Genomic DNA, 17,480 nt, shown 5'->3' on the forward strand with positions numbered 1-17,480 from the left:
GAAAATCGATCTGATAATTACCCACAAAAATTTTTCAAAGCTTGGGATAAATACGAGCTTCACTGTCGACCTCATATTGCATATTACACAATTTAAATACAATGAAAATTTTCCAGACTTAGGAAAGATATCCGAAATCAACATTTGCATGGCAATTTAGTTTCCAAACAGCTTTTCTCACTAATTAACTCAGAAAACTGAATAATGATGTGATTATTAAAGGTTAATTAAGCAAATTCTTGGGAAGTAATTGGGATGTAATCTATTTCTAATTTAACAGGTCAATCAGGGGTATTTAGAAAATATTTTTGCTGGTTAACTACTCTAAGAAAAACAAAGATATTTAAATAGTTTCCTTAATGGAAAACAATAAGCGCCTTTGCTCTTCTATAGGAATTGTTTCAAAGATAAGGAATGAGGGTTCCTAATTTCACTGTTTTGATCATTCAAGAGATTTTGGGGAGGATTCAGAGCGCTTTCTTCTCAACGTTTATCTATGCCTCAGATGGTTAATTCTGGAATTTCGTAAAGAAATTGCTCAAGAAAATGGCCAGAAGGCCTGGAAGGACTGTCAAATGGCCATTTTCTTCTGGGAAGCAATCCTGCTTCCGACTACAGGGAAGAGGGAGTAAACCCTTTCTGAGGCCCCACACGGCTCTCGGCGCGCGACCCACAAAGGATCGGTCTCCAAAAATTTTCCACGGCCGCGGGTCATTCGACCGAGGGCCGGGCGGCTTCATCACACCCCGACCGCTCCCGGTATTGCAGGCGTTTCTCGGCGGGAGTCCGGAGCGCGCCAAGTGCCGGCGCCCTCAGGGCACAGGGCAACGCCGAGATTCCCGCCAGGAGCCGAGCCCCGGGCAGCCGCGGGCCCGCACGCCGGGGCCGTGACCGCGGACACCTTTGTCTCGGCGCTGCCCGCCCAGCGCGACCGGCCTCCCTTCCCGTGGGAGCCGTGCCAGATCGCAGCCGGGGCCGGGCGGGATCGCTATTGTTTTTGGCGACTACATAAATCCCCGCGCCGACCCTGTGCCTACCCAGGCTTCCTCCCGGAGGCCATTCGCTTTCCTCTCAGGCCCTATATAGGGACGCGCGGGCTCAGGTTGGGAGCAGAGGTGCGCGCTCGCGCTGCCGCCTCGCACGGACCAGCCCCGGCTGCGCTCGCCCTCAGGTCTCCGTCGCCTCAGGCGTGAGGAGCCGAAGGACAACGGGGTGGTGGTGGGGGAAGCCCTCCGACCCCGGGCCACAAGCCGGAGGCGGAGGCGCGGGACTGCGGCGGACAGGAGGAGGATCTGCATCCGCTTCTCCGGGGTTTCCCTGACGCCAGCAAGCGGCGGCGCCCGTCCGCGGCTCCGGCGAGGAGGAGGAGGAGAAGGCGGGGGAGAGGGAAGCGCGCCCGCCGCCCGAGAGGCGCAAGCCGGATTGGAGAGGGCCGACGAGTGCGCGCGGCGCGCGTGCGTGCCCAGAGTCCCGCCCCCGTTGGGCCGCCACGGTCTCCGCCCCCCTCGCACGGGTGTGTATGCGTGTGTGTGTGTGTGCGTGTGTGCGTGTGTGTGGTGTGGTGTGGTGTGGGGAGCTGGAGTCGGCGGCGGGTGGCGGCGCCTGGAACCTGGAGGCCGGCCCGCCCCCGGCCCGGAATGCACTGACGCCCCCTCTCTCCGCTCTCCTGCAGGAGGGAGGCGCCCCCGAGTCTCTCTCCTTGGCCGCGAGAAGGCCGGAGAGCAGCGGCGGCGGCCGTCGCCGCGGAGCCCGACTGCGGCGAGGAACCGGCTGCGCGGGAGCGAGGAGGCGAGGGCCCGGCGCTGTCGCTGCTGCCGCGGCCGCCGCCGCCGTCGCCGCCGCCGCCAGGGCGCGGGGAGAGATGGCGGCGGGGTGCGGAGCGCGGCGGCCCCGCGGCCCGCTGCTGCTGCTGCTGCTGCTGCTGCTGCTCGGACGCCCGGCCACCGCCGCGGGAGGCGGCCCCGCGCCGCAGTCCCCAGGTGAGCAGCTCTCGGGCCGGGGAGGCGGGAGGACGTTTTATTTTTTTGTTGTTGTTGTTGTTCGGGATCCGGGAGCCCTAGCGCCGCAACTTCTCGGCCGCGGCGGCCGAGGAGAAAAGGGTCGTGCGGGGCGAGCGCGCGGGTCCGGCTCGGCTTTGTACGGCCTCTCCCCACCCCCGCCGGCGCTGCCCACTTGTACGAGTGGGACATTCCTGTGCGCGCGCGAACACCGGCAGAGGCCACTGCACACCTCGCCCGACCGGCCGCCGATTGTGCCTTCTCCACGAACCGAGCACGGGGTGGCCGCGCTGCCCACACGCGAGCCAGGGAATGCCCGGCCTCCGAAGGCCCCGGCACGCGCGGGTTGTCCCGGGGGAGCCCTGACGCGCGCGGACGCCGGGGGTCCGAGCTATTCGTTTGACCCTGGCCGAGCCGGTGGGCCGCACCCCTGGGGCACTTGCTTTGGAGTTCCCGAGGCCAGAGCCGCTCCTGGCTGGGGTGGCAGTGGCCTTTACAGCCTGTTGGGCCACTCCAGCTAGGGAATTGGCCGAGCATTGGATTTTTCGAGTGACAGTGTTCAAAATTTAATGAACCTTGAGAAACCCTGTTTAGTGTTTTTGGTTATATTAATTTATTTTGCATATCTGAGCTGTCTGAAATCACTGCATTCCTGATTAATTTTAGGGGCCGCTTGGCACAAGTGGCAAGCGTACAAGTAGGGTTCTTAGTTAAGACACGGTTACTGCTGGCTCTTGAAGGTCCAGTTAGTGAGTATCAGTTAAAATTGTTTGACCGATATGATATTTCATACGACTTGACGAAACAGCTCGCTTTCTTGGGTGGCTTAAGTTTCTAGGTTTGAAAGTCATCTGCTGGTAGGCATGGGCAGACCAGTGCTTGCTTTGCCCCCCAGCTTGTGTGATAAAATAGTGCTGCGGTGTAACTTGGCTGATCAACTCCTAATTTTCTTGCAAGCTGTGCATATACATACATACGCCTATCCGTTTGACTCTTGGCTCCTGCCAGTGGCCAGCCTCTAACAGCTACATCAATTAAGTGTAAGTGTCCAATTAGCAGCACTTATGTCCGGGTGTGCTGTTGCATATTCAACCTGGAAGTGGTTTGCATCCCATATTTTGGTTCTGAAATGTAGGTTAACTGTGGCAGCTCCTCCTGGGGAAGGGCGAGCGAAATGTGACAGCCCTTGGCAAGCAGGTTCCTCTTACTTTTGTTCTGTTTTCTGTGTAGATGTATGTGCAGCTCATCACAGTATGTGCATTTGAGGTCATGTGTGGAGTTTAGATTTTGGTCGTTCATTCTGTAAGCAAGGGCTGGTGAGTCTTTAGGTTGCCCTGAGCATCTGTTTGAACATGAATTCTGTTCATGAGATTTTTGTTTGCTCCGGCGAGGTGCAAGGTGTGGGCTGTGTGCCTCCATGGAGTTTACACTCTGGTCTGTGGGTGGCCAGAGACAGCAGTTCTTGACTGCTCAAGACTTTATTGTGTGACACTGATGCACTGCAGAGGAGAAAGCTGTGGGCCTTGGGGTGCAGGGAGAAGGGAGACCCAAGGAGAGAAACAGGAGGGGCCCTCGGCTGAGAGGTGCAGGTGGGTGCAGAGCACCCGTCTTGGGATGCTGCACCCAAGTGCTCTCTGCACCCTGCCCCACCTCACTGCAGCAAGGAGAGAGAGGTCAGTTCTGTTGGAAGCCCAGGGTGAGAGGGAGAGACTGGAGCCCTAGGAGAGCAGCCGTTGGAACAGGCTGTTGGTCAGGGGGTCTGATTTTTGTTTCGGTTCTGTGTAGGCTCAGCCTCTTCCTCTGGGGGTGGTGAGAGGGGAGATGTAACAGGTGGAGACAGACAGAGGAGTGGCACTGAGGGTCATGCATGCTTTTGTCAGAGTGGACAGACTGGGGTCCACGCATGTTGAGGTGGAGGGCTGGTGACACAGCAGGTGGCCAGCACTGCTGGAGTGCTGGCACAAGGAGGCACACGTCTGCTCGTCTGCTCGAAGGAAGGGAGAGGCCAGCAGGGGCCTTGGGAGGATGATATGTCAGCAGCCCGTGCAGGGCAAGTCCCTCTTCAGTGACATCTGTCATCCAGGGCTCCGTAGCCACAGCCTCAGCAGTCAGTAAGCCAGCTTGCGATTTATTACCTCGAAGGCATTGGTTCTGATCTTGAGTAACTTGTCAGAAAACTGTGCTGTGTATTGTAAATATTACTATATATATATATAGTATATACTATATATATAGTATATACTATATATGTATATAAATATATATATATATATTTACCTTCTCCATCCTTCTTGAACTTTCCCCCTCATCCTTTATTTAAAAATGTTGTAAGCAGCAGAGATAGAGAGGGTTCCAGCCCCTGGTTCACTCCCCATATGCTTCCAACAGCTGAGGCTGGGCCAGGAGCAAGCCAACAACCAACAGCTCAGCCTGGGATTCCCATATGGGTGGCAGGGAGCTAATTACTTGGGCTGTTGCCTGCTGCCTCCCAGGGTCTGCACAAACAGGACACTGGAGTCAGGAGCCACAGCAAGAAATCACCCTCAGATACTCCCATGTGGCCTGTGGCCATCCCAACCGGAGTCTCAGTTGCTGGGCTAGACCCTTGCTGCTTTCTTCCTCCCCTCCTCCCTTCCTTGGTGCGGCGTTGCCTTGACTCCTGGCGCTTCTCTGATTCTTTTGTTTCTCAGGTTTTTCTTTCACGGGCTGTTGGTATCTGAAGTGTCTTGTTCTGTAGGCTCGGTTCCTGTTCACTTTCTCCCTGTGAGCAGTGTCTGCTCCCCACACTCTGCCTCACTCTGTAGCTTCACTGAATAGCAGCATCGCATTGCACAAGTGCAGAGGTCATCTGTTCTTTCCTCCCGCTTCCTTCAAGTAATAACAAGCCAATTCCTGGACTTGCTCTTCCTTCATCTGTGATTGTTCCTTCTGTGACTGTGGCTGTTGATCCACTTGTCCAGGTCAACCTTCAGAACACCCTTCTGCCCCTCGTCCCCAGAGCCCGTGGTTCTGTCTCACGATGACCTCCCAGATATCTCCTGAACCTGAATCTGTGTCTTCATCCTCAGCTGGACTAATGGGAGAGCTCCTTCATCTAATTAGCCTTTTTGTCGCCATGTTACTGTCCAGTCTCTCCTGCTACAATGAACATTCTAGAACATTTTTCTAAGCATCACCACTTTCCTACCTGAAGCCTCTTGTTAGGGTTCCTTGGCTTGCATGTTGCAGTCTGGCCTGTGAGGTCCTTCCTGCTGCTCCCCAGCTGCGGTTTAAAGTCACCTGCAGGATGTGTGCCTCACCTTCCACCGCTGCCAGCTGATTCACTGCAGAGCTTCTGTGCTGTTAGAGCCACTTCCCACCTTGTTCCCTTCTTTTTCAAAACATTGCTTCCTGTTTGAAAGGCAAAGAAGGTGTGAGCTGTCCTTTCTGCTGGTTTGCCCCCAGGGTGCTGACAGCTGCTTCGCAGGGTCTACACCAGTAGGCGAGAGCAAGGCAGAGTCAAGAGTCGAGCCAGAACCCAAAGCAGGTCACTGTGACGTGAGATGCTGCTGTCCCCAACAGTGTCTCAGCCGGATACCAGACGCCACCCTCCTGCTCGCCTGCCCTGAAACTTCTCAGGGCGTGTGGTTTCCCTCTGTGTTCCTAGAGCTTTCTCAGTGCCTGTGTTACTTTCCTGTCGCTGTCAGTGTTGGACTTCTCAGGGTTCATCCATTGTGCCTCCCCTCTGTATCCCTAGGGTGACAGCAGTTTCTGGCACAGAATAGATAATAACCAGTCAGTGTTTGTTGAATGCATGTTGAAATGCATTTGTTTAACTCTCAGCGTCACGCCACCCAGCACTCATCTGCTTCCGTTATGGCGTGTCTGACAGCAGAATTTGGGCGTGTATATAGCACGTGTAAGCTGCCTCCCACCTTCGCTGCCTTCGAAGTCAGCCATCCTGAGTCCCTTCACCCATTCTTCCCACGACTTAGTTTTCTGACCCTTTGGGAGCGTGCATGTCTGCCTGGACATGCTGCAGTTTTACTGTGTGTTGGTTTTGTTGCCTCTGGGAAGACCTGTCTTCCTAAATCGTCTGTTAAAAAAGGACTGATGCGCTCCTCTGTGTGTCAGAACGAGGTACAAAACAGCGTAGATTTCCCGGGTGAAAGTTCAGAGGAGATAAGAAATGGCAACAGCTTTCAGTGAGTTGTATGAAATGAATATGTGATGTAAGCAGTGAAAAAACTTAGACCTGGAGGTGTGGAGATCTCCAGACTCAGATACCTGCAGGTGGCGTACATACCTGTAGGCGAGCAAGAATCACACCATGTCTACCCAACTGACTTGCAAGTTGATTATGAACTATAAAGCACTGTACATGTGTTAGTGGTTTCCTTTTTTTAGTTGATGAACTGTAAAAAGTATGACATTATTTGAAATTGTGTCTGTTTCTTTTGGCTGAACTGCTCATTGCTGGCTTCTTGTTTATCAGCTTTTTCTCCGTCAGTGGAAGTCCTGGGGTAACGTTAGTGAATCTCACAATGTGCAGGCTGTGTTTAGTAATCTTTCCAAACCGTTATTTGTGGCTTCCATGTATTGGGAGGTAGTGACCATGGCCAGTGTTTGGGGTTCTGGATAAAATTTTATCACGAACTGGAGGGGCTGGAGAGGGGTTTGGTCATTGGCCTAGGGGTTAACGATGCTGCGTGCATCCCACATTGAGAGTACCTGGGTCAGATTCTCAGCTTCGGCTCCTGAGTCCAACTTCCTGCTCGTGCTCCCCCCTGCAGGCAGCAGGTGTGGCTCAAGTCCTGAGTGCCTGCGGCACACAGGACTCCTGGATTGAGATCCTGGCTCCTGCTTCAGCCTGTCCCCTCCAACCCAGCTGATGCAGATATTTGAGGAATGAACCAGCAAAACGGAAGCTCAAACTCCCCTGTCTCTCCATCTCTCAGATGAATAATCTTTTAAAAAGATTTACTTAATTGTTTTTTTTTTTTTTAATTTTGAAAGGCAGATTTACAGAAAGAGGAGAGACAGGGAGGACAAAATCTTCCATCGCTGCTTCACTCTTCAGATGGCCCCAACTGGGCTGCTTTTCCCAGGCCATTATCAGAGAGGTGAGTGACAAGTGGGGCAGCTGGGACACAAACCTGTTCCAGTGTAAGGTGCCAGCAGTGTGTTAGGTGGGGCCCTGGAGCTGGGCTGCTCTGACGCCACGAGCCTGGAGTTTTTTCCAGGTCTCCCACATAGATCTAAGGGGCCCTTGGGCTTGGGCCATCTTCTGCTGCTTTCCCAGGCACATTAGCAGGGAGCTGGATAGTATTCCTGGGAATAATGCTGTAGGAGTGAACAGGAAGTAGCATTTGGAGTGCAGCACCGAGTTTTTGGTGTTGTGCCGAACTTTATACCTGTGTTTAGTCTTTTCTTCAGCCGTGTGAAGAAGGTTGATATCCCTCTATTCTACAGATGAGAAGTCTGAGTTTGAATCAGTGCCTTGTCTCGGACATGCAGGCGTCATGTGACTCCAGGCTTCCCTCTGGAGCTTGTGTTTGTGATTCCGTATCCTGTATGTTGTTGACGTGTTTCTCACCATCTTGCTGTGATGGAGAAAGCTGTGATGAACATCTTCCTGCATGTGACCTTTCTCCTTTATGTATCCTGTAAAAACAGAAAATTTCAAAATCACTGTCTTTTTACTTATTTGAAAGGCAGATGGGTAACAGAGACCGACAAGCCAAGACAGATCTTCCCCTTTACTGGGTCACTTCCCAGATGCCTTCCACAGCTGGGATCAGGCCAGCCTGAGGCTAGGAGTCCCAGAGACTGCGTGCTTGACAGGATCCATTGCCTCCCAGGTTGCCCTTGAGCAGGCAGCTGAACTGGACCCACGTCCAGCTGGGACTTGGACCCAGGCGCCATGGTACGGGCTGTGGGTGATGGAAGAAGCTTCCGAATCACTGCCTGCCTCCTTGGTATTTTGGATTCCCTTGTATGGTATTGTAGGTGAGAAGATAATTTTTGTGGGTGTATGAGGGTCAAAGTTACTTTTTTTTTTTTGTAGAAGAGTAGAGATACTGTTAGGATGGATGCTGTACACTAATACCTGCATAATTTTTCAAGATATTTTCATACTTGGTTGTAAACTGCAACTTCTTTTTTTTTTTTTTTTTAAAGATTTATTCATTTTATTACAGCCAGACACACACAGAGGAGGAGAGACAGAGAGGAAGATCTTCCGTCCGATGATTCACTCCCCAAGTGAGCCGCAACGGGCTGATGCGCGCCGATCCGACGCCGGGAACCTGGAACCTCCTCCGGGTCTCCCACGCGGGCGCAGTGTCCCAAAGCATTGGGCCGCCCTCAACTGCTTTCCCAGGCCACAAGCAGGGAGCTGGATGGGAAGTGGAGCTGCCGGGACCAGAACCGGCGCCCATATGGGATTCTGGGGCTTTCAAGGCGAGGACTTTAGCCGCTAGACCACGCCGCCGGGCCCAAACTGCAACTTCTTAAGGCCATGATTAAATTTTAAAGATTTATTTATTTTGAAGGTCAGATTTACAGAGAGAGAGAAAGAGATGTTCTATCCTCTAATCACTCTGCAGGTGGTTCCCACAACCAGTCCTGGGTCAGGCGAAAGCCAGGAGCTCCATCTGAGTTTCCTATGAGTGGTAAGGGCCTAAACACTCAGGCCACCTTCACTGCTTTTCACAGGCCATTCACAGGGAGCCGCATCAGAAGTGGGAGCATCCAGGACATGAACTGGTGCCCATATGAGATGATGGCGTCATGAGCAGCTGCCTAAGCCACCACACCACAGTCCCAGCCCCCTGAAGCATGGGTAGCATGAATGCATGTATGCATTTAACAGGCAGAGTGATAGGGTGGGCATGGGGAATGGAGGAAGGACAGGGTCTTCTGTGTGCTGCTTCACTCCCCAGAGGACCGCAGTGACCTGGCCTGGGCAAGAGCAAAACCAGTAACTGGGAGCTCCGTCTTGGTCCTGCAAGTGCCTGGACACTTGGGTCATCTTCTGCTGCTTTTCCCAGGCCGTTATCAGAGAGATGAATGACAAGTGGGGCAACTGGGACACAAACCTGTGCCAGCATAGGGGTGCCAGCAGTGTGTTAGGTGACTGCTCTCTATGGTACAGTACTAGCGCCATTATTTTCAAATTTAGATTTCTTAGTTTCTGTGTCTAATCTGTCTACTGGATCGTCAAGCTGATAATTAGATAACCTCAAAGATGTTAGCGACTCCCTGAAATCATTAAAATTTAGTGGAAGGTGTGTCTCAGGTAAACAACCTGGAGTAAGTTCTTGTGTTTGAACATGGACCCTTTCAGTGTTTGGCTATAGGGCTTGTGTTATGTCATTCTTTAAAAAAAAAAAAGATTTATTTTCATTATAAAGTCAGATATACAGAGAGGAGAAGAGACAGAGAGGAAGAACTTCTGTCCGATGATTCACTCCCCAAGTGGCCAGAACAGCCAGAGCTGAGCCAATCCGGGGCCAGCAGCCAGGAATATCCTCCAGGTTTCCCACGCAGGTGCAGGGTCCCAAGGCTTTGGGCTGTCCTCGACTGCTTTCCCAGGCCACAAGCAGGGAGCTGGATGGGAAGCAGGGCTGCTGGGATTAAAACTGGGGCCCATATGGGATCCCAGCGCATGCAAGGTGAGGACTTTAGCCACTATGCCATGGTCCCGGGCCCGTATTATATCATTCTGTAAAGCTCAATTGATTTTTGCTTCCAAAAAGTAAGTTTGAGGGGAAAAATGGAACTGAAAGATATGTTTATTTCGATTCTCTTGAATTTTGAAACCTGTACGTATTTTTTTGTTATGATGTGCATTCTCCATGAACCTTGCGAAGACTCATTGTAAGTATGGATTCTGAATTTTTTTTTTTGCACCAAATTAAACATCTTTTAATCCTGGTTTCCAAGAACCTTTGAAGTACCCTTGTATATCCTTTTTTTTTTCTTCATGTAAAGTAGTATATGATTAGAAAGTGTTTTATGGTGCCTGTAAATGAGTGTGTATGATTTTATTTTATGTTTGTGAAAATAGCTTTAGGGCTGAGTTCATAGAATGTGGGGTCATTGTTGAAGCAATTGTGCGATATTTCCAAGTTGCAGATAACCAGGTTATAGTGCTGGCTGAAATGAGCAGGGTTTAACTTTCTTTTTTACTCCCTATGTAAAAGAGAGGCGGATAGACATGGTGATGGAGAAAGGGAGAAAGAGAAAGAGAAATATATAGAGAGAATGTGTGTGTACACTCACGCATGCATTTAACTGAAATCAGCACTGAATTCTTCTTTTTTTTTTTTCTTTTGTTTTTCCATTGTTTCCAAATTCTCTGTTTCTTCTTGGCTCAAAGGGAAGGAGGGAGAGATAAAGGAGGAAGCCACACCCAGTCTCCCAAATGTCCCAGTGCCCAGGGATGGGAACCACTCCCCATTATCAACCCAGGTTCTGCTGTGGTGCATGTGCTGAGGGTTCTGACCAAGTTGTTTGGATATTTCTGAAATGCTGTCAGTTTTGCTGATCCAAGGGTGAGGCAGCCCTCCCAGTGTCCATTGGCTGACATAGTCAACCTCAAGTCTCCATTCACTCAGATTTTTGCTGTCGTTGTTTCCTGGGGTAGTTGTCCAATTTGCTCTGTTCTTTCTCCTCTGCTATGGTACCCAGTGGGCTGTATGTGCTCCATATTCTATATGTGCTCCACCTTTTTTCGCTCGCCGGCAAGTCCAAGGACCTGGGCCAGGTGACCCGAGCCCTGCCAAGTTGCTTGCCTCTGGAACTTTTGAAACTGGCACCCACCTTATAGATTGGCATAGGGCTCAGGGCCAGGTGACCCAAGTCCTACTGTATCCTTCATGCCCAGGGCTTACAAACCTGGCACTCACCTCACAGGTGGGTCCCAGGACCTGAGCCAGGTGACCTGAGCCCTGCCAGATCCCCTGTCCCTGGTGCTCACGGAGCTGGTACCCAATCTCACAGGCAGGCCCTAGGACCTGGGCCAGACAACCTGAGTCTCACAGGCTCCCCAACGCTCGGGGCTCACAAACCTGGCACCCACCTCGTGGGCAGGCCACAGGATCTGGGCCAGGTGACCCAATTCTTTCCTGATTCCCTGCCCCAAGGACTCATGAACCTGGCACCCACTGACTTCAGGCTGGCATGGGCTCACCTCATCTCAGCATCCAGCATTGTATTGCACAGCCTGGCTCAATCCAGCTCCTGCTGGTATGTGCTGCAGTCTATCCCAGTACAGCCAGAAACCTGTCTTATCCCCAGTGTGAACTGGCTGGTGTTGTGGCCTAACCTGGCCCCTCCTGCACCCTCTCCTGGTTCTTAGATCTGCCAAGTGTATGTTATGAACTGGCCCAGCATGGTCTGACCCTAGACCTGAACCCACATATATGCTGGCGGGTGCTGTAACCTGGCAGGTTAGCACTGCTGCTTGACTCGGCTCTTGCGTTCACCTGCATGGACTGCATCCCTACAAAGGAATTCCCCAAGCTCTTCTGTCAGGTCTCCTCCAAGTGACAGATCTTGAGCACATCAGTGAGTTCTTGGCCCAGGTTGGCTTTGTCCACCTCCTGTCCTGGCAGGAACAGTGACCTTGCTCAACCAGCCCATACCCATTCTGGTTCTTACTGTTGGGTGTTGCAGCCCAGACACAGCTTTTGCGTGGTTCAGTGGAGTCAAGACCTGGCCCAGCCCAATCGACACCCACCCTGGTGCTCACAAGCACTGTGGGAAGCACTGGAATTCTTGATCAGGAGTTAGCAGTTGAGTAGTCTGTAAAGTTCAGTTTATACAGCTTTTCCTTTTTAATAGAACTACTGGAAGTAGCTTTCCTTAATTCTTTGATAGCAAGAATTACATTTTTAAAAAATGTATAAATTGAGAGGCAGAAAGTGTGTGTGTGTGTGTGTGTAAGAGAGGAATACACAAGCAGTCCTCTAATACTCGCAACAGCAGGACTGGGAGAGTTGAAGAAAGAGGCCAGAGGGGCCAGCTCTGAATGCTGGCTCAGCTGGCCAGTCCTCTCCCTCCAGGTGCTGGAATCCCATATGGGCTCTAAGTCGTGTCTTGGTGGCTCCACTTCCCGTCCAGCTCCCTGCTTGTGGCCTGAGAAAGCAGCGGAGGGTGGCCCAAAGCCTTGGGACCCTGAACCTGTTTGGAAGACCTGGAAGAGGCTCCTGGCTCCTGGCTTTGGATCACCTTAGCTCCAGTAGATGCAGCCAGTTGGGGATTGAACCTGTGGACAGAAGATCTTTCTCTTTGTTTCTTTTTCTCTCTGAAAATCTGCCTTTCCAATTAAAAGAAATAAATAGGTCTGGTATCTCAATCCAGGTCTCTCTTATGTGTATCAGGAAGGCCAGTTACTTGAATCATCATCTGCCTCCCTGGGTCCGCATTGGTGGGAATTGAGTCACAGGCCGGAACTGGTAATCAGTAGCACTCAGATGTGGGACACGAGTGTCTTACCTAGCAACTTAAATTCTCAATTAAATGCCTGCCCCTCAAGCCAGAAGTTTTAAATGTTTCAGTAAATCAGGTGGTTCTTCCGTGAAGGCTAAATACTTGGTGTGCACACTGCTATGCACCGTGGAGACACTGAGATAGCCTGAAGTGACTCCTGAAATGTGTGGTTGTCAGAATGCCCACAGTGGGACATTCTAGGGGCAGGTTACTCCCAAGTCATCTGGAAGTCTGGAGACCGAGTATGCTGGATGTGTTATTGATCACAAATAGTCAATAAAACTCCCTGGGGAGACTAGATCAGAGTGAATTTTAAAAATGATAATACCTAGAAATTGAGTCCAAATTGTTTGTTTTTTCAGTGGCTAGATAATGATTTTTTTAGATCAAGATGAATCTTTATAGATGAGGTCTAGTAAATAGTGTAGTTTCCATATTTGAGGATGGAACAGCCTGCAAGTGTCACTTATTTATTTTTTATTCATAAGATAGCATTTTAAAAAGATTTATTATTTTAAAAGATTTATTTTTATTAGAAAGACAGATTTATAGAGAAGGAGAGACACAAAGACCTTCCATCCGCTGGGTCACTTTCCAAGTGGCCACCACAGGAGAATCAAGATGGCGGAATAGGATAAGGACACATTTAAATGGATGGAGAAACATTCAGTCAGGATGAAGCAGAGGGGACACATTCCAGGAAATAGGAGAGGACAGAACAACAGCAGTGGGGTTCCTGGAGACTGACAGACACAGGAAAGCATCAGGCACAGCAGTGTGGTGTTGCAGTGACTGATACCCCAGTGGCATTCAGCTAATAGTGATCTGAACTCCACCAGCAGCCAGAACTCCACCAGCAACCAGGCGGGAAGGGACTTTCACTGGGAGCTTGGGAGGTGAACCCAGACAAAGAACTGTCCATCCTGCTTGTCCATTTGATTTGACCAGGAGCAGAGACAGAGCAGCAGATCCCACAGGGACAGTGCGAGAACTGGGTGGATTTCATAACCCAGTCTGTCCCCTAGAGCTGAATTGGGCACCATTTTGCTTAAGGAGGCAAAGGCAAGGGAAAGGACTGAGCATATGCTGAGCTGGGAGTGAACTCATTTCTGACTAGTGAACTGCATCAACGTGGCATTCTACAGGTTCCACCCAAGACAGGTCAGGGTAGCCCTCAGACCTGACGGCCAGCAGATCAAGAACTCTAGTAGTGATACATCAGGCGCCATTTTGTACAGTGTGGCAAAAGCTTTAGGACTGCAGGGGACAACAGTGAACTGCACATGTGCTGAGCTCACGAGAACTCACTGGACTCCATGGATTGCACTGGTCCTGCAGGAAAGTAATACCAACTGTGGCATCATATGGATCAAAATCGGTCTGTGTGGCACCCAGACCTAACATCCAACAGGTTCTGGCAAGATCAGCACCATCAACAACCTAGCTATATAGGACACCTGGTGTCTCTCTAATCCTGGGACCTGCTCCAACCAGAAGTGGGAGAAAGTTTGTACAGACAACAGTGCAGCCTCAACACAGTATCCCAAGTGGCCACAACAGCCAGAGTTGAACTGATGCAAAGCCAGGAGCCAGGAGCTTCTTGTGGGTCTCCCATACAGAAGCAGAGTCCCAAGGCTTTGAGCTGTCCTCTACAGCTTTCCCAGGCCACGATTAGGGAACTGGATAGGAAATGGAGCAGTCAGGACATGAACCAGTGGGCATATAGGATCCTGGAATATACAAGACAAGGATTTAGCCATTGGGCCAGCACACTGGGCTTGATTGATTTATTTTTATTGGAAAGGCAGATTTTCAGAGAGAAGGAGAGACAGAAAAATTTTCCATCTCCTGATTCACTCTCCAAATGGCTGCAGCAACTGGAGCCTCGCTGATCCAAAGCCAGGAGCCTCTTCTGGTTGTCCCATGTGGGTGCAGGGCCCTAAGGCCTTGGTCTATCCTCCACTGCTTTTCAGGCCATAAGCAGGGAGCTGGATTGGAAATGGAGCTGCCAGAGCATAAACTCATGCCCATATGAGATTCCTGCACTTGAAGGTAGACAATTAGCCTCTAAAGCCACTGTACTTGTCCCCATAATACAGCATTAAATATAGCAACTGAAATTTGAGAATATTTTTGGTTAATTTTTGAAGGTTTTGGCAGTTTGAGGTGAGGTTGTAAGCTATTTTAAGCATATTTAGTGTCCCCTGTGCAAGGGACTGAGTGCAGCAACTCTGAGTGCTTCTTGGGCCCAGTGTGGTAGCCTAGTGGCTAAAGTCCTCACCTTGTACACTCCAGGATCCCATATGGGCACTGGTTTTAATCCCAGCAGCGCTGTTTCCCATCCAGCTCCCTGCTTGTGGCCTGGGAAAACAGTCGAGGATGGCCCAAAGCCTTGGGACCCTGCACCCGCGTGGGAGACCTGAAAGAGGCTCCTGACTTCGAATCAGCTCAGCTCTGGCCGTTGCGGTCACTTGGGGAGTGAATTATCAGATGGAAGATCTTCCTCTCTGTCTCTCCTCCTCTCTGTATATCAGCCTTTTCAATAAAAATAAATAAATCTTAAAAAACAAAAAGGAGTGCTTCATTAACCCCTGTGGTATTCGTGCCTCCCCTGCATGGAGCTGCAGGGCAGAATTAAGGACTAGGGAATAGTTTTCCATTGTTGTACCAAAGTGAGTGGGTTTTTCAGAGACCCAGAGGCTCTTGTTCAGAGCACATCTCTGACTGAGGTGTGGTTCCAGCAGTTGGTAGGATCTGGTTTTTAAGTTCCCAGCTGATTGGGAGTGAGCGGGAAGACTGCCTTGGAATGCCCTCTGACCATGGGCTTGTGATACTTGGAAGGAAGGGGTCTTAAAGTAGCCAAAACACGGAGGTACTGCATGTACAGAACTCACTGGCTGGTTGAGGACAATTCTTTTCCCCTTCTTGTCACTGCTAAAGGATTTTGTCTTGCTTCGCACTGCACTGTGGGGCTCACTACTGTCTGGGAGCTGTGTCTTTCGCAGGGATCTCTGGAGTGTTCTATTGCCTCCTCTGGTTGATGCTGAGGTGTGAGGAGATAGAATGGGGATAGGAGGCGAGGAATGCAGGATAGGGCTGCTTGGGTACTGGTCCCCACTACCGCTCTGTCATCACATATGATGAGTGTATTATAATTTATGTAACCAACTCCCTTTGAGGTTCCCAGATTTCTTATGGCAAAGAAGTGATGCAGTGAAGTTAACTTCCACAGGGTCTTCATGCAGTTACTTCAAGGGGTACTGTTGAGTAAGTCTGTAGATTTGGGGTTGTTAGGCAAGAAGATGTGTGTATTAAAATTCTCGAAAGTTATTTCTAAAGTGTTCGTCAGACCGATTTACACTCCTGTTAGCCACAATTGAGAGTGCCTTTTTCCCCCATACCCTCGTCAGCATAGAAGCTATGGTCAGACTTGTTAGTTTTTACTGATTTGAAAATTCTCTCTTCAAACTTTTTATGAAGAATTTATGAATTATTTCATAGGGAGAAAAAGGGTGTGTTGTTTTCCATCTGCTCATTCATTCTCCAAGTGTCTGCAACAACCAGGGAACACCAACCAGTTCTCCCACACAGGTGGCAGGGGCCCCGGAGCGTGAGCCATCACCTGCTGCCTTCCCACGGGCATTAGCAGGAGGCAGTATCTGAAGCAGTATCTGAAGCCGGGATTCGAACCAGCAGTCCAATGTGGCGTGTGAGTATGTGTGAGTGTTGCAAGTTGTGTCTTAACATGCTGTGCCGTAACACTAGCCCCTCTTGAAATTTTGTATTTGAAAATCACTGGTGGAGTTGAACATCATTTCATTTAAAAAACAAAATAAAGAACCAGTGAAACAAACTCAGAAGATTTCCACCCAAACTCCTGTGGCTTCTCATGGCTTCCAGCTTGATAAGCACCCTGGCAAATCGAGGGATTCTGGTGGTCTGACTTCTGCTAAGTGCAGCTCATGTGCTGCTACGTGATATGGGTGGTGCTTGCTTTTTCATTACTACGTGAAGTACCTGAAACAAGCTGCTTACAAAAGGGGGAGGTTTGCTTTGGCTCAAGATGGGGGCCCCATTGTCTTGGCCTTTCGTGAGGCTGGAGGATGGCAGTGGAGGCTCACGTGAGCAGGAAGTGCAGGGAGAGTGGCGGGGCCCTGGTGACCTGAGGGCTCCCACTTTGACTCACCTCCTGGACACCATAATCAGATTCAGCTTCTGCCCCTGAGTACCATCTGTTTATGACTTTGGAATTTAACCAACTTCAAGAATTCAGGAAGCATAACTTGTCATCTCCAGTAGTTCCAAAGTCTTCCTTGGCCTGGCATCTAATTCAGAAGTCCAAAGTCTCATCTGAGTTTGCCTAGAGAGGCAAACTCCTTAACTTAAAAAAAAAAAGTTTGCAGGACAGATACAGGGTATAGCAGGCAAGTAAAAGATGAAATGGACCAAAGCAAGACTAAAAGCCACAGGACAAATATTCAATCCTAAAACCCCAAGCGTGGCATCCTGGGATACTGTAGTGGGCGAGCAGCCCCTAGGGGCTTAGACAGCCCCACTACTACAAATCTGCCGTGGCAGCCCATGCTTCAGCTGTTCACTCACTGGAGACTCGGCTCCGCATCTCCACCAGGTGTTGTTCTGGCAAAGACAGCGAGGCAGCTCTGACATCACATTTCCTGCTGGGCTTGTGCTACTAGAGGGGCTCCCTGCAGTGGCTGCACCCCTGTGCCAAGTGTCTGCTTGGGTGCTCAGGTTGTCCAGGCTTTCATAGAACTCTCTGAGGCTGTGTGCCCATGTCTATGGCTTTCCAAGACCTGCATAACAACCTTGTTGCTGCTTTCCCTGACAGGCGTTTTAGCTTGTCTGGGGTCCCCACATCAGTGTTTCTTGGCATTGTCCCATCAGGGACTCTACCTTCTAACCCTGTAATACGACTCTGCCTGATCTCATGGGTCTCCTGCTGAAATATTAATGGAAGCACAGTGACCCCACAACTGCATTCTGCAC

The 17,480-nt window shown here is 50.5% G+C and overlaps 1 protein-coding gene across 7 annotated transcripts in view; it reads left to right on the forward strand.

Annotated features, from left to right (window-relative positions):
* The first annotated feature begins 1,811 nt into the window (after nt 1-1,811).
* Nucleotides 1,812-17,480, forward strand: part of NEO1 (neogenin 1) — a 192,217-nt gene continuing 176,548 nt past the window's right edge. For 4 of the 7 annotated variants that reach the window (XM_058665446.1, XM_058665448.1, XM_058665447.1 and 1 more), the window contains exon 1: nt 1,813-1,979. In XM_058665446.1, the coding sequence (XP_058521429.1) occupies nt 1,862-1,979 (118 nt within the window). In that variant the 5' untranslated portion in view covers nt 1,813-1,861. Of the gene's footprint in view, nt 1,980-17,480 lie in introns of all 7 variants that reach the window. The other 3 variants (XM_058665450.1, XM_058665451.1, XM_058665452.1) reach the window with 1 other exon arrangement.

This window comes from Ochotona princeps, chromosome 6 (assembly GCF_030435755.1).
Source record: "Ochotona princeps isolate mOchPri1 chromosome 6, mOchPri1.hap1, whole genome shotgun sequence".
Lineage (NCBI taxonomy): Eukaryota > Metazoa > Chordata > Mammalia > Lagomorpha > Ochotonidae > Ochotona > Ochotona princeps.